We start from the raw sequence: 13506 nt of genomic DNA, 5'->3' as shown, positions 1-13506 counted from the left end.
TTTCTTCTTCGAGAAAGAAACTGCTACTCCTACTCCTACCAGCAGTAAAGATGGTCCGGCTTCGGCCGGCAGCGACCAGTAAGGCCTTGTTTAGTTAAAAAAAAAAATCAGATTCTCCGTCACATTAAAATCTTGCAACACATGTATAAAACATTAAATATAGACGAAAACAAAAACTAATTACACAGTTTGTCTGTAAATTACGAAACACATTTTTTAATTCTAGTTAGTCTATAATTAAACAATATTTGTCATAAACAAACGAAAATGCAACGGTTGTAAAATCTAAAAAAAACTTCGCATCTAAACGAGGCAACTCACCAGCTGCTCCCCTCCCTGATTGCGCAGTCTGGGCGGGCGTCCCCGATCGAGCCCTGACAGCCGTCGAGAGACCGCCGCCTCCTGCGTTAGCAGGCGCGCAAGACGTGAGCCGGCGGCATAGAGGTGTCGGTGCGCTGGCGCAGCGCATGTGCTGTGCGTCAGACGAAGAGGCTCGTCTCGTCTCGTGCGCGGAACGGAAGGCTCCGCAACCAGAGGAGCGCCGCGCAGCGTTTCGGTGGATCGAGAAGGAACATCCGACGTGAGTCAGGCGGTTGTTCCGGGCACGGACCTGCAAGAACTTGTATTTGTACGGGAACCGTCGGCCGGCGCGCTCCGATCCGTCCTCAGTCCGTCCTCAGAAGTCAGAAGCAAAGCAAGCATCCGTCCGAGAGACTCCTCGGCGTCTCGCCCTCAACCCAAGGGCTCAAGTCGCTTTGCGTGAAACGGCTGGGCGAGCCTGCAGCGCACGCGCGAGAGCGCTCCTCGATCTGCCGCTCGCTCGCTCGCTCGTCTCGTTCGCCCTCTCACGGAAAGGAAGCACGACATGCGCCTGGCTGGCTAGTTGTTGCCCTTCTTTCGCTTCGTCGTGCCGTTCCTGCTTTTCTTTTGACTACTACTACTACTATTATTATCGGTTTTAAGGCCCCAACGTTTAACTGGAGTAGCTTCCGCTTCGGTAATCCTCTGTCTTTTTTTTTTCAGCTCTTCCTTTGTGAAATGAAATGATCAGGGTCAGAGGGCCATCAGCCTGTCGACGTCATGGGTCATGCTGCTGGGTATTGGAATTACCCCACTAACGATCGAGATGTCTGTGATGGAGATAAGAGACGACGAGAAGCGGTCGCACATGTCTTGGGGGATTATACTAGGAGGATTAAAGCGGGATTATTACGAAGAACAAACTTCACGAGTTCTCGTAGTACTACTAGATCTCTGAATTCTAGGAGCTTCTCTTACTAGCTCTGAAACGGAGGAGGAGCAAGTAGGCATCCTTGTGCGATTCACCAGACTCTTCACTGGTAGGACAGTAGCCAACTAGCCATCCGTCACCGTCAGTGCCGCCTGCCTACGGCGACTGACACAACTCCTGCGCTCGTGGTTCGTCTATCTTCAACGTGTTCGCATATCTACGACGATCCCCAGGAATTTCGATCGATCTGCGAGTAGACTTGGTAGAGTCCCCTTTCCCTGCGAGGTCATGATACGAGGATGCTTCACTCCCCCTCCTGTCTCCAGAGATATCAAGGTTTCGCTGGGTCCTAAAAGCATCGCGCAACAACCTTGCCTGGCTGCCTGCCTCTAATAAGCTGCACTAGCTAGTCGAGTAGGGACAGGATCACAAGATAAGGCACATGCAACCTTCTGGTCAGTTTTTTTCTGGTTCTTCCTTGTGCTGGATTTGCTTGGCTCAGGACGAAACTATAGGCCGTATTTGCCCGTGCTCCGCGGCAGCTCTTTGCAGCGGTGTCAAACGGCCGCGGAAGAAGGAGCGCTTCTGCATCTCAATCTGCAGCCACGATTTGCAACGGTGGAGCCACGATTTGCAGCTCTGCCGCTCCGGCTCCGGCGAAGAAGCAGCACAGCCGCAGCTCGGCCGAACACGGCCCTAAGGTATCCGTCCACACATGCACTCAATCTCAACCATTCAATGCACTGCATCGATAGATCCACGTCCACCCACCCACTTATATGCATATATCTTAACTGTTAGATGTATATTATTATGCATTTAACTATTTTTTATCTATATTTAATGTTCTATGTGACGAAAATCTGAAAATTTTTATTTTTTTTTTTAAAAAAATATACAATTCACATCCTTGGCAATTGGCACGGCGATTGACGAGCACTACATCAATCGGCGAAGATCCGGGGGAGGCCTGGCCAAAGCCGCTCATCTCTCCACAAATCCCGCTGCATGTTTCTGACTTCCTTCTAATCACTGTACCAGGAATGTCGTGCGACAAGTGTTATGCATCACTGCTTCCATGCTTCGTCTTCCTGCTAGCTCATCAAAAAAAAAAAAAAAAAACTCTCTCTGCACGCGCGTACGTACCCTGTACCCACATCCATTTGGCCGCCACATAACAAAAGGCAGGCCGCAGGCCCGTGAAGGCACACACAGACCCACTACAGGCAGCAGTTCGGCGTTTTGTTCCATCCGCCACGTGCCCTGCAGATCCGCCATGATCTCATCGAACTAACCCCGAGCAGATCTGCCGTGATCTCGGCCAAGGAATCTCAGAAAGTCAGAATGGAGCTACCTATTGTTCAGTACTTCAGCAGCTAGTACAAAGTCAAAACACCCTTGCACTGGCCACCGGGTCTGGTCTCTGGTCTAGTGATCTTGGAAGCAGTTTGTAACTCTTAACCTGGATCCTCTCTTGAGCGGCCTTGCCATAACGAGCTGTCAGTCCCAATCGAAGAGAAACTGGGCACCGTTAAGAGCAGCAACGAAATGTTAACAACCGATCTCTAGTACTCAAAAGGCATATATAATGTGAACAACAGCACGCCACTCGACTCAAACATATCCAAATAGCGCATGGAAATCAGATTCTGCACAATCACAGACGATTTAGGCCCCGTGGCAGTGATTTAGGTTCCCGTTTTGCCTTTCTAATTCCTTCTCTAAAAGATGAGTTGCAATCTGGCAGGATTTCTCTACAGAAACTGTGAGCGTATGGTCAGGTTTCTGTCCAGAAACTGCAAAAAACTCGAATCAGAAACCCTACCAAATGGGGGCCTTACTTTATAGTACACAGGTTTTCAGGGTACATTCCGTACATATGACAATATTTGCAATTACATGGGAAAGCGCATTGTTCCACATCCGTCCTGACTCATGTGTACATATACATGCTTCAATTCTAGCGGAAGAGCCTAGGAACAGATCGCCGTGGGATCTTGCCTTCAAGCTTCAATCTTCTGTATGCTTCCCTGATGTGGCAAGGCCTAATGGGTCCTGAATCCTTCCTCTCAGTCATAACTACTCTTGCTGCAATACACACAATGAAATTGTTAGGACAAAACAACAATCAAGAAAGCCATCCTGAAGCGTGAAGACTTTTGTTGAAACCTACAAATTCTGCAAGCAAGTTCCTTGTATCATACAGAGGTGGAAAAAAGAAAATGGACTCTGATTCCGAACAGAAACAGAAGCCAAACTAAAACACAAAATCATAATAGTTAAGATTACCGTTGGATGTTGGTTATCATGCTTAGACAAAGTACAAAATATACAATTTAGCAACCCAACCCCGTAGCAGATTGGATTCCATAGAAACAAAGTAAACAACACAACTATTCTGAACTTGCCTGTTTCAATTAGCTCACCAACAAACATTTTTGCTATTCCTGATACCACAATTGATGTAGGGATAGAAATCTTCTGACTTCCAGTGATGCCTACCAACAGCTGCAATTAAACACGATATGGATCAACACTGCAAATCTGGCCGCAGACTGTTTTGAGTTACTGAATAACAAATACATGACAAAAAGATTGAAATTTGTTATCGGCACACCCTCTATCTTACTTATTAATTGGTATGGGGCTATGGGCATAAAGCTTTAAAGAGTACAGCATGATGAAGAAATCAAGCTAAAAACTACCCAAGTTGTTACTTTTATAGGAAATAAAAATCAATACATGTAACATACATTCATATAAGGAATCTAGAGCAAAGTAATTTTCCATGACTTGGAGTGAAAAAAAAAATAGATATTTGCTTTAGCAGCTAGCACTAATTTGGTTTAAGATACTACCATTAATAGTGCATTTGAGAGAATAAACTATCTGCCCTATATGCATATATTCATTTACAAAATTCAATCCTTGAGGAATAATGGGACAAATATAAATAATGCATGAGGTTAGATCATTTAATTTAGGGAAAATAGAAAAGATTGCCTACAAGTCAGGGGGTATCAAAGTTCAAATATCCACTTGCATCTCAATTCGTTACGGTCTCAAACCTACAAGTGTTATGTGCATTTTCCCTACAATTTATACAACTAATAAGTGAAGCCATACCCTTTTCATGTTAGATTTCTGAAATCCAGATCTTCGGAATGACTCATAACGGTTCATCTGCTGTTCTGTAAATTGGGACAGTATAGCACTGACAAAGGACACAGTTAGAACATACACATAGAATTTAGCATTCAATCATAAGAAAGTATGAATACTTTTTATGTACTGAGGAATATAAATCACAGGTGTGAACCATGGTATTTTTCTCAGCAACCACCACTACATAGTAGTAATTCAGAAAAATAACTTTCTAAATATAAACGATCATATTAACAAGCCGCCTATACAAAAGAAAGGGCAAATGATGCTAACACTAATATTGACTTGGTAGCATGATTCAACTGTCAGCTGCTAGTTTTGTTATGTGTAACTGGTTTCAGTGTGTTTAAGTATTGACCTGGTAGCATGATTTAATTGACAGCTGCTAGTTTTGTTATGTGTAATTGGCTTCTGTGTGTTTAACAAAAGCAGAGTAAGGGTTCGCCAACTTGCTGATCCAGTGATCAGCAATCACACCTATTTGTTTATATTTATCTATATGAAAGCACAACTAGAATTACGAAAATCAACGAAAACTACCAGCAATAAGGCAATGAGTGGCCACTCATTTGCTTCGCATCGTTACTGATTTCTGTGTGGATAACCTAGGCATAACTAGGGTTCGCTGGCTTGCAGTCCCCCCCAAACACATATCTACTACTCAGAGAATTATTCGAATTACGAAGAACCAACGAATTTGTATGTCTAGCAAGGCAGTGTCACTTGCTAGATTCAAAAAATCAACAGGAAGTCATAATCAGGCACAAACTTCATCTTGGCGAGCTTGTCGGGGTCGCCAGTGCTGCTGGGCAGCTTCTCGAGGTCGACCTCCATCTGGTCCTCCTCATCGTCGTCATCCTCCTGCTGCTCCCTCTGGACCCGGCCCTTGGCCTTAGCCGCGGCGGCGGCTGCGTGCGACGCCGGGGCCGACGGCTGGCGCGGGGCCAGGCCCCGCGGGCCGCCGCCGTCGTAGTCCTCGGGGTCGTCCGCGGGGCCCGCGGCGCCGGGTTCCTCCTCGGCCGGCGCCGGCGACTCCGGCGGCGAGTCCTGCTCCTCGACGGCCGCCTCGAACGGGTCCTTCATGGAAGACGCGGCGCGGTGGCGGTGGATGCGCGAGACGGCGAGAGGCCGGGGGAAACGGATGCAGGAGAAGACTGTAGAGGGGGGAACGGGGGAAGTGCTGCTGGGCCGGCTGGACTCCTGGGGTCGGCAAGCTGGCTGGGCCTAGGCGGGCGGGCATCGTGGGCTTTCGTTCGCGCGGCATCTGGTTTGGATCCAGGGATTCCAGGCCAGCATCTGGTTTGGCGCGGTTGGTGTTGGACCTCTTGCGTGTTTGGATGGGTTAGGCCCATGGGCTCTGGAACGGACGTGGTGCGCGGTGAGCTGATGACGTGCTAGTAACTAACTATGGGCTCCCTTTCATAAAATAAAAAATAACTATGGGCTGGATCGCGCATGCTACGGAATGTGGATGAGAGGCTAGCCCACAAGGCAAGGCTTTATGTCGACAACAAATCGACGATAGTGTGCATCCACTATAACCACTAACGTAACCACACAGGTGGAACATTCTAATTGCTAGTGCCTAACATAACGCAATGATGATGTTTTATTAGTGTACGGCAAAGGTTACCAAGAACCACCACTTCCAGATGCTATGAAGATCTCTCTAGCTCCGGCCTCATCACCTCATAGTGATCCAACTGCGCGACCGTCCAACATCCACATCCACACCCACCCAGTCATGCACCAGTGTGTGTGCTATCATCCTCCGTGTTGGCCATTTGGCACGCTTCTGATCTGACGCCGTGGCGATCGTGATACTCTGTACTGTACTTCTCGCTGCTGGTGGCTAATAAGCTTGTTGTTGTTCGACAACATGATTAGGTCTTAATTTCTTTCCATCCATCGCGCTTGCAAGTGCAATATTAATGCATCTATATATCTATCTAGTACGTTATATATATACCAAAAGCTAGCAGCAGCAGGCTAGCTAACGCGTGCAAGCTAGCCCTATCCGGACAGGAATTTAGGATAGGATTTGCCCCAGCTTTCCTACAATTCGTATCACATGTAGTGGCGGCTTATTTGTTTGTTTAACCTAAACCACCCCAGCGCATAGGATTCTCGCTCACTAGCTCACTCGTCTTTGACCCCCATATATACACTTTCAATCGCCAAAGCTAATCGATCCACATTACTTTATTCAGATGCAACAGCAGATCACTCGTATATTTTAGGCCCCCAATACTCATACAGTGCAAATTAGGTGCCATCAGCCATCTGCAGAACGACAGAAGAGTCCTTTTTGGCGCCGATTACTCTATATATATACCTTCGTCGTCATCTATCGTGTTCGCCTCGATGTCGATCTCTTCCTGTCGATCATCAGAGCTGGCGTCAGAGTATGTGTGTGGGTGAATGAATATTCGGCTCTGTTTCGATCGAACTCTGACCAACTACACTACTCCCGGCGCCATGCATGATTGCTCTTCTTATTCCTCCAATCGGTTGCGCCCATCTCGCTTTCCTGGAAAAAGAGATGCCCAGTTGTTGCTCTCTCTTGCATTTGTTTGTGCATGCAGTTAGACCTTGACAACGAGCATCATCATTGACAGCGCGCTGGCGAGAGTAATGCGCCAGAGTATTATACAGCATAGACTATGAGAGACCGTATCTGCTGCCGGGGGATCGTATCGTCCCGTTCCTACCTGCAAAGGGAACTGGATTTGGCTTCATGTGCCCGGTGATGTACTGATGTGTCGAGCTCTCAGCAGCTCGCACGGATCGGAGCCTCCAAGGCGATCGACACGGCCGGCCGGCCGGGCAGATGCATGCATGCAATGGCGCCTGGCTCGACGACGACGACGACAACGACCTCGATCGAGCATCAGTGGACAGCAGTGGTGGTGTCGTCTCGATAGGCCGGCTCTGCCTGCCTGCGCTCCGCTCTCCGGCGGCCATATGGGGTTGTGGTTGAATTGTGGCCTGGATGGATGCGTATGGAAAGCCAAGCCTTTCTTTCAAGTTTTGGCGCCTTTTCTCCATGCTCATTGTGGTGCAGTTCCGCTAGCTTTTCTTTCTTTGCCTTGCATTGCGCGATTCCCACGACAACGATCGACAATTGCTGTGCTGTGTATAGATAGCCTTTTTTCCCCTTGTGCGATTCTAGTGGCCATTATAGTCTGGGGGCCGGGCACTTGTGATTGATGAGTTTGTTTGTGTACTTTAGTTTCATCTGTGCTATATATGCCTACAGTATGCGATTTTCAGGTGTGTATACTGGTTTGGAGCATATTTATTTTTTGGTTACGTTACATAGAATATAGTTCATGCATGTTCCAGTTCTCCTGTTTAAACATATATATATATATATATATATATATATATATATATATATATATATATATATATATATATATATATATATATATATATATATCCTCTTTAAAGATAACTAAATAATGGCACAGAACATGTGCTTATACGCTAGCTAGCGCTACCCATATGGTGAGTGCAAATGACAGCTGGCTCAATTTGTATCGGTTACATATATCGGTTCCGCAGCTGATGGGAAATAAAACAATTAATCAATCTCTTCGAAAGTGGACATGGAGGATGAATCAAATTAAATTGAATTTGAAGGTAATTTGATCTAGGCATCTAGCTAGAGGTTATGCTAAATCCTACATTTCACTATAAAGAGTACTTCACTTCTCCGGCCCTCTATAGTCAACGATAGTCGATTTGGATAATGATGTGGCCTAGCTAGCTAGGGAATATATGTCTTTGGCCACTATGTCGTAATTAGAAAATGTTTATAAAAAATTATGTAGGAATTTTGGTGCTAGAGATAGCGAGAGCATAAAATTTTTAAGACAAACAGTATGTAATTGTCATGCATGCATATGTCTTATTTAAACCTAGCATTTTGTCAAATACTATATATCGATTGTATTATGTCTCAAAACTTAATTTTTAAAGCTTCATCGTCGACTAGAGAACTTGTTCAAGTCGACCTGTGAGAGTGAGAGTGAGAGTAAAAACTGCAGTAAATTAACAGTTGCTGACTGTGTGGCGGCAAAATAAACTGAAAACTTAATTTATGAGCCCTCCAATGCGTCTGGAGAATCTTAATTACAAAAACAACAAATTGGCTTCTGGTCGCCATGCATGAGCATCAATTATTGTGCAAAAGCCAATTTAGGGAAGGTCGAGAATGTCGCTTTTGCCTAGTTGACACTAAAGTTTTACCTTGCCAATCTGTGCAGAGATATCGTATGGCATTGCGAGGAAGCATAGTATTAGTTTTTCCATGCAACGAACCAAACATTGCTGCCACTTGATGATACCCACTGCACAGCCCCATATATAGATTATTAAGCAGGACTAATCGAGAGGAGCATACAATTAGGAGCAGCAGACTAGCACACAGGGGCGGTTCTAGAGTAGTAGCATGGGGGACAGCTGTCCCCCCAAATTTTTTTAAAAACATTTAATATGTATACTCTTTAATAATATATACATGTATAATACATTGTTATATATAATTGCTAGTCTATTCAGCTTATGTAACAACCTTAACACTCTATATTCACAACTATTTTATCACCGTTTAGTATTCTAATTATGTTATGTTCATATCGATGAATTATATCGTTTTCGTTCGTACCCCCATGATTAAAATCCTAGATCCACCACTGCTAGCACAAGATGTTCTTCTTGTTTGTCTCCTTGTTCATTAGCTCTATCTGCTGTGCAATTTTCAAGCCTGTATGTGGACGTGTTTGGTTGGCAGGAAGGGCCGGGGCGTTGGTCGATTGTTCCCAGAAAAGCTTAGGCAGCAGGTACGCGCTGAGGTCTTTTGCGTCGCCCACGGCGGTGGTGGTTGGACGACGACGAAAATTTTATAGGCTGTACGTACGTGGTGGCGCTGTCATTGCGTGCGCACAGCCGGTCCTATCAGCGGGAAATTGCACGCGCGTGTGTGATTGATTCGCCATTTTCCGCTCATCGCCGCGTCATCGTGCACTAATAAATATCAGGTTGCTCACGAACCAATAATGTGTCATCAGCGACAGAGTAAGCTTGTTTTATGTGCGTCTGCCTCTGGGCATAGATCATTTATATAAACTACAGCCAAGGCTTGTCGATCCAAACCTTGCTTCCCATGGTATCTCGTCGGTGTGTACTTTGTGCAGTTTAATTATTAGGCTTATTGTAAATTCCGCTAATGCTGTGACTGTGATTACTTGATGAGAATTAGCTTATATTATATATGCACGCACTGTAATGTATTTAGTGATTCATATAATGATACTAATTATGGATAATAAATTTTTAATATTTAATGACATTTTTTATGGGATGGATGGAGTATGTTCTAGATTGTCTAGCATGTTGACAATCAGAAAACAAAAACTTAATTGTTCCATTGCAATTACAGAAACAACACTTTTGGGTACCTGACTAATTTCTTTTGGATAAATTATCCTTTGTTAATAGGGAGTTTCAACTTCCAAATAATTTAAGAGGGATTAAATTAATAAACTCCCTTTATGAAGGTATCAAAAAGAAAAATCTTTATTTTAAGAGGGGGTTTCAACTTCCAAATAATTTTCTTGGTAAAAGGGATGTCTCGGTTTATTAGGAATTGGTACATCGACTGAACAGAGAATTGACCATGATTATATATACAAATCCCAATTAAAACCATTCTTATCCTAGGAAAGTCGTATATTAGCTATTCTTACTGCCAGATTATGCCAAGCCGTTAATTTGTCTCCGGATAGGGCTCTTCGAAAAGAAAAATTAAGAGGCCTTTGACTCATGACATTAGCAAAAATAAGATGAAGTAAGAGATAATATTATGCAAGCTAGGAAAGTGTTCTTTCAGTGGTGTAGAGCTTATCCATATATTTTCCCATGATATGGTTTGTGAGCATCTCTTATCTTAAATGTCCCGCGTCCTACATAATCATCCTGGCCTTTGAAACGATCAAGATGCCCAAGAGGAGGGTGAATTAGGCTAATCTAAATTTTCTCGCAATAATTAAAACCTACCATTTAACACACTCCACCTGTTGTGCCTAGATTGTGTTTCTATCTAGCACAAAAATATAGCACCCTCTAGATTCCAAACCTGCACACTATCATAGAAATTCTAATAAAGTAAAGATATGAATGAAATTGCTCAAATGTAAATGTTCAATGTAAAGAGAGTGTTAGGAACATGAAGATATTTTTTAAATTTGAGGTATCATAGAGGTGCGTTGGAGCACCCACGCAAGGGTATTATGTTCCCCACTACTACAAAAATGATTTTACAAGACACTGCCCAAACATCAACCGAGGCAGTCATAAAATCCATCTACCTCGCAAAATTCTTGAGGGTTTTCTGAAGGTAGTCACAATTGTTCATATCACAAAATGCAATTACGGAGGCGGTCATAAAATAACCGCCTCCTAAAATGAATTTATGGAAGCAGAACTTTTAAGAGATCCACCTCCAAAAATAGAGGTTATTTTCAGAGACGGACCTCTTAAGAGACCCACCTTTGTTAATGTGGCCAAGTGTAGGCAACCCATCTCGACCCGATATCATACTTAGTGTATATATAAAGAGACTTAGGGTTTCATTTGCACCCTCCCTTTCTCAACCACGCGCCATGGTTGTCTCTCTCCCTCTCTCTCACCCATGAGGTTATCTCTCTCCCTCTCGCGACACACTGGGCCACTGTCGGGCACCCTCTCTCTTGTGCATGTGAGCACAAGGGGCAATGGTGGCCTCTCTTCGACTCTCTCTTCTCTTGCACAGGGTCGTGGACGAGCAATGTTTGCACAGAGCTTCTCATGATGGTGGGTGGATCTCGGTAGCCAAAGGTTGGATCCAACAGTGACAAGGCAGATCCCGACGGTGGCACATGACCTCCTCCCTCACTGACGACCTCCACCACTAGACCCGACGACGACAACACACACTTTCTCCAACAGTAGCCTCTACCACCTGATCTAAGGGGCATATGGCATGAGAGGGTAGATCCGGCCATGGCGCCTGACCTCCTCCACTAACAATGCCCTCCTCTATCAGATCCCATGGTGGAGGGCGGGTGAGGGTGGATCCGGCTGCAGGGTGCGACCTTCTCCCCCTATGGTGGCCTCCACCACTAGGTCTAGTGGTAGCAGGCATGATGAGGAGGGTGGTGCTTGTGGATCTAGGCGTTGATTGGCTCGATGGGCTCGTGGATAGGCTTGGTAGTCTTGTACATGGATTTTTTTTCTATTTTTTGATTCATTTTCACAAATGAGCATTGCGTCCACTCAGTAAAGCCACATTAATTAACACTAGCCTTTTGGTGGAGGCGAACGCTTTTCCCGCTAGGGTAAACCCAAAATGACTGCCTCAAAAAACATTTATGTAGAGCAAGGACTGTGTGCTCATTATGAACTGATTCTTTGTCCCTTCAACATATTGAATCACCCACAACAGCTCACCCCATGAGATGGGTCACCCTACAAGCACCACCGAGTGATCACCAATCTCCCTAACACCATCGAGCTGTCTAGATGATGCCAATCACCATGAGTAACACAAGCACAAACTCTCACTTGACCCAATTAAGCATAATGAGAAGAGTGAATACACACATGCTACTCTCTATGCATTAATGAAGTCTTTAATCCTATGATTATCAAATCTCAATTAACCCACTAGGCATGAACTCCCGCTTGCTCTCCAATGTGTTTCTTGAGCTGAACAAATGGCAAGAGAGCCTTAATACACGAGTTGGAGGGGTATAAATATAATAGCTCTGAGGCAAGCCAGGAACTCGCAGTTGCCCCTCCACTTAGCCTTCATGGGGGCACCAGACGTAAGGGTGGGCATTCGGTTCTCGGTTCGGTTCCCTCTGTTGTTTATAAAATTTGGTTCCTAGAACATAAGAACCGCTCGGTTCCAAAAAAATTAGGAACCGAGCATTTCGGTTCTTGGTTAATTTTTTCAGCAAAGGTTAATACAATAAAAAATATAGGTTTTAAAGCAAATATAGGGAACACCACCTCTAATTTAGATAATAATAATAATTGATAAGGGAACAATATCAATATACTAACATAAATACATAGTAATTAAGTATGAGACGTCACACAAAAATCAAACTTTGTCTTACAAAATGCTAGAAAGCAAAGTAAAATTTATGAATTTTAGCTGTTTCGGTTAATTCGGTTAACCGAGGGTAGGAGCCGAATTGTTCTGGGTTTATTTCGATTCCTTAAAACTTGGAACCGAATAAGGAACCAATTTTTTCGATTCCGGTTCTTTCGGTTTCGGTTCTTGTCGGCGTCTAGACTCGTGGTCTAGACACAAAAAGTATAAGTTTGCGTAACTACCCAAGCCTGGATGGTGATGCAAGTGGAACACAGAGGGTTTATACTGGTTCGGGCCTAGAATGCCCTACGTCCAGTGAGATTGGGGGTCTGTATAGCCTTGCACCCAAAGGTGCTTGTAGTAGGGGGGTACAAGCAGGTTGCGAGAGAGGGCTAAGTCCCAAGTCTCGGCTTTGTGGTGGACAGAGTGCTGGTCACTACTTTGTGAGTGAGTGCGGTGGTCGTGTGTGAACTTGGTGAACCTGAACTTAGTTGTGAGCCCTGGCTCCCCTTTTATAGCCTCAAGGGGAGACAGGTATTTACATGAGTAGATTTCCTTTGTTGAATGGTGAAGCCACAGTCCCGACCCTGTTGAAGCCTGTCCATCTCGTCCTTGAGGGATGACTGACAGCATGGCTGCTCCTGTGCAGGGTTACCGAGCCCTGTAGGAGTCATGGGGGTCGGATCGGTGGTACTGCTGATCATCCTGTTAATAGTGGGAGAAGACAACAAACAGTGACGCTGGTTAACCTTCCCCATTTCTCTTTTACTGTGAGGCAGTACACCACAGTGAAAGAGGTAAAGGTTGCATAGTGAAAGAGGTAAGGCTACAGTGACCAGGGTGGTTGGAATAGTCGCCACCATGCCCTGCTGTGATATGGGAGTCACTGTGCCTGTCACGTCGAGGGTACGGGCGCCGTGAGTCAGAAGCCTTGTCCTGATCCGGTGGAGCGGCGTTTGGCGCC

General features: G+C 45.0%; 1 protein-coding gene across 1 annotated transcript; it reads right to left on the bottom strand.

The window, feature by feature from the left end:
* LOC8068019 (transcription initiation factor TFIID subunit 11) lies at nucleotides 2870-5553 on the bottom strand. The gene is made up of 4 exons (XM_002456104.2): nucleotides 5166-5553; nucleotides 4358-4445; nucleotides 3640-3739; nucleotides 2870-3319 (listed from the first exon to the last, which is right to left on the bottom strand). Exons 1-4 carry the CDS (start codon nucleotides 5477-5479, stop codon nucleotides 3192-3194), a joined length of 630 nt encoding a protein of 209 aa, XP_002456149.1. The 5' UTR covers nucleotides 5480-5553; the 3' UTR covers nucleotides 2870-3191.

The sequence above is a fragment of the Sorghum bicolor genome, chromosome 3 (assembly GCF_000003195.3).
Source record: "Sorghum bicolor cultivar BTx623 chromosome 3, Sorghum_bicolor_NCBIv3, whole genome shotgun sequence".
Taxonomy (NCBI): domain Eukaryota; kingdom Viridiplantae; phylum Streptophyta; class Magnoliopsida; order Poales; family Poaceae; genus Sorghum; species Sorghum bicolor.
This window is presented reverse-complemented; position numbering and strand designations above follow the sequence as displayed.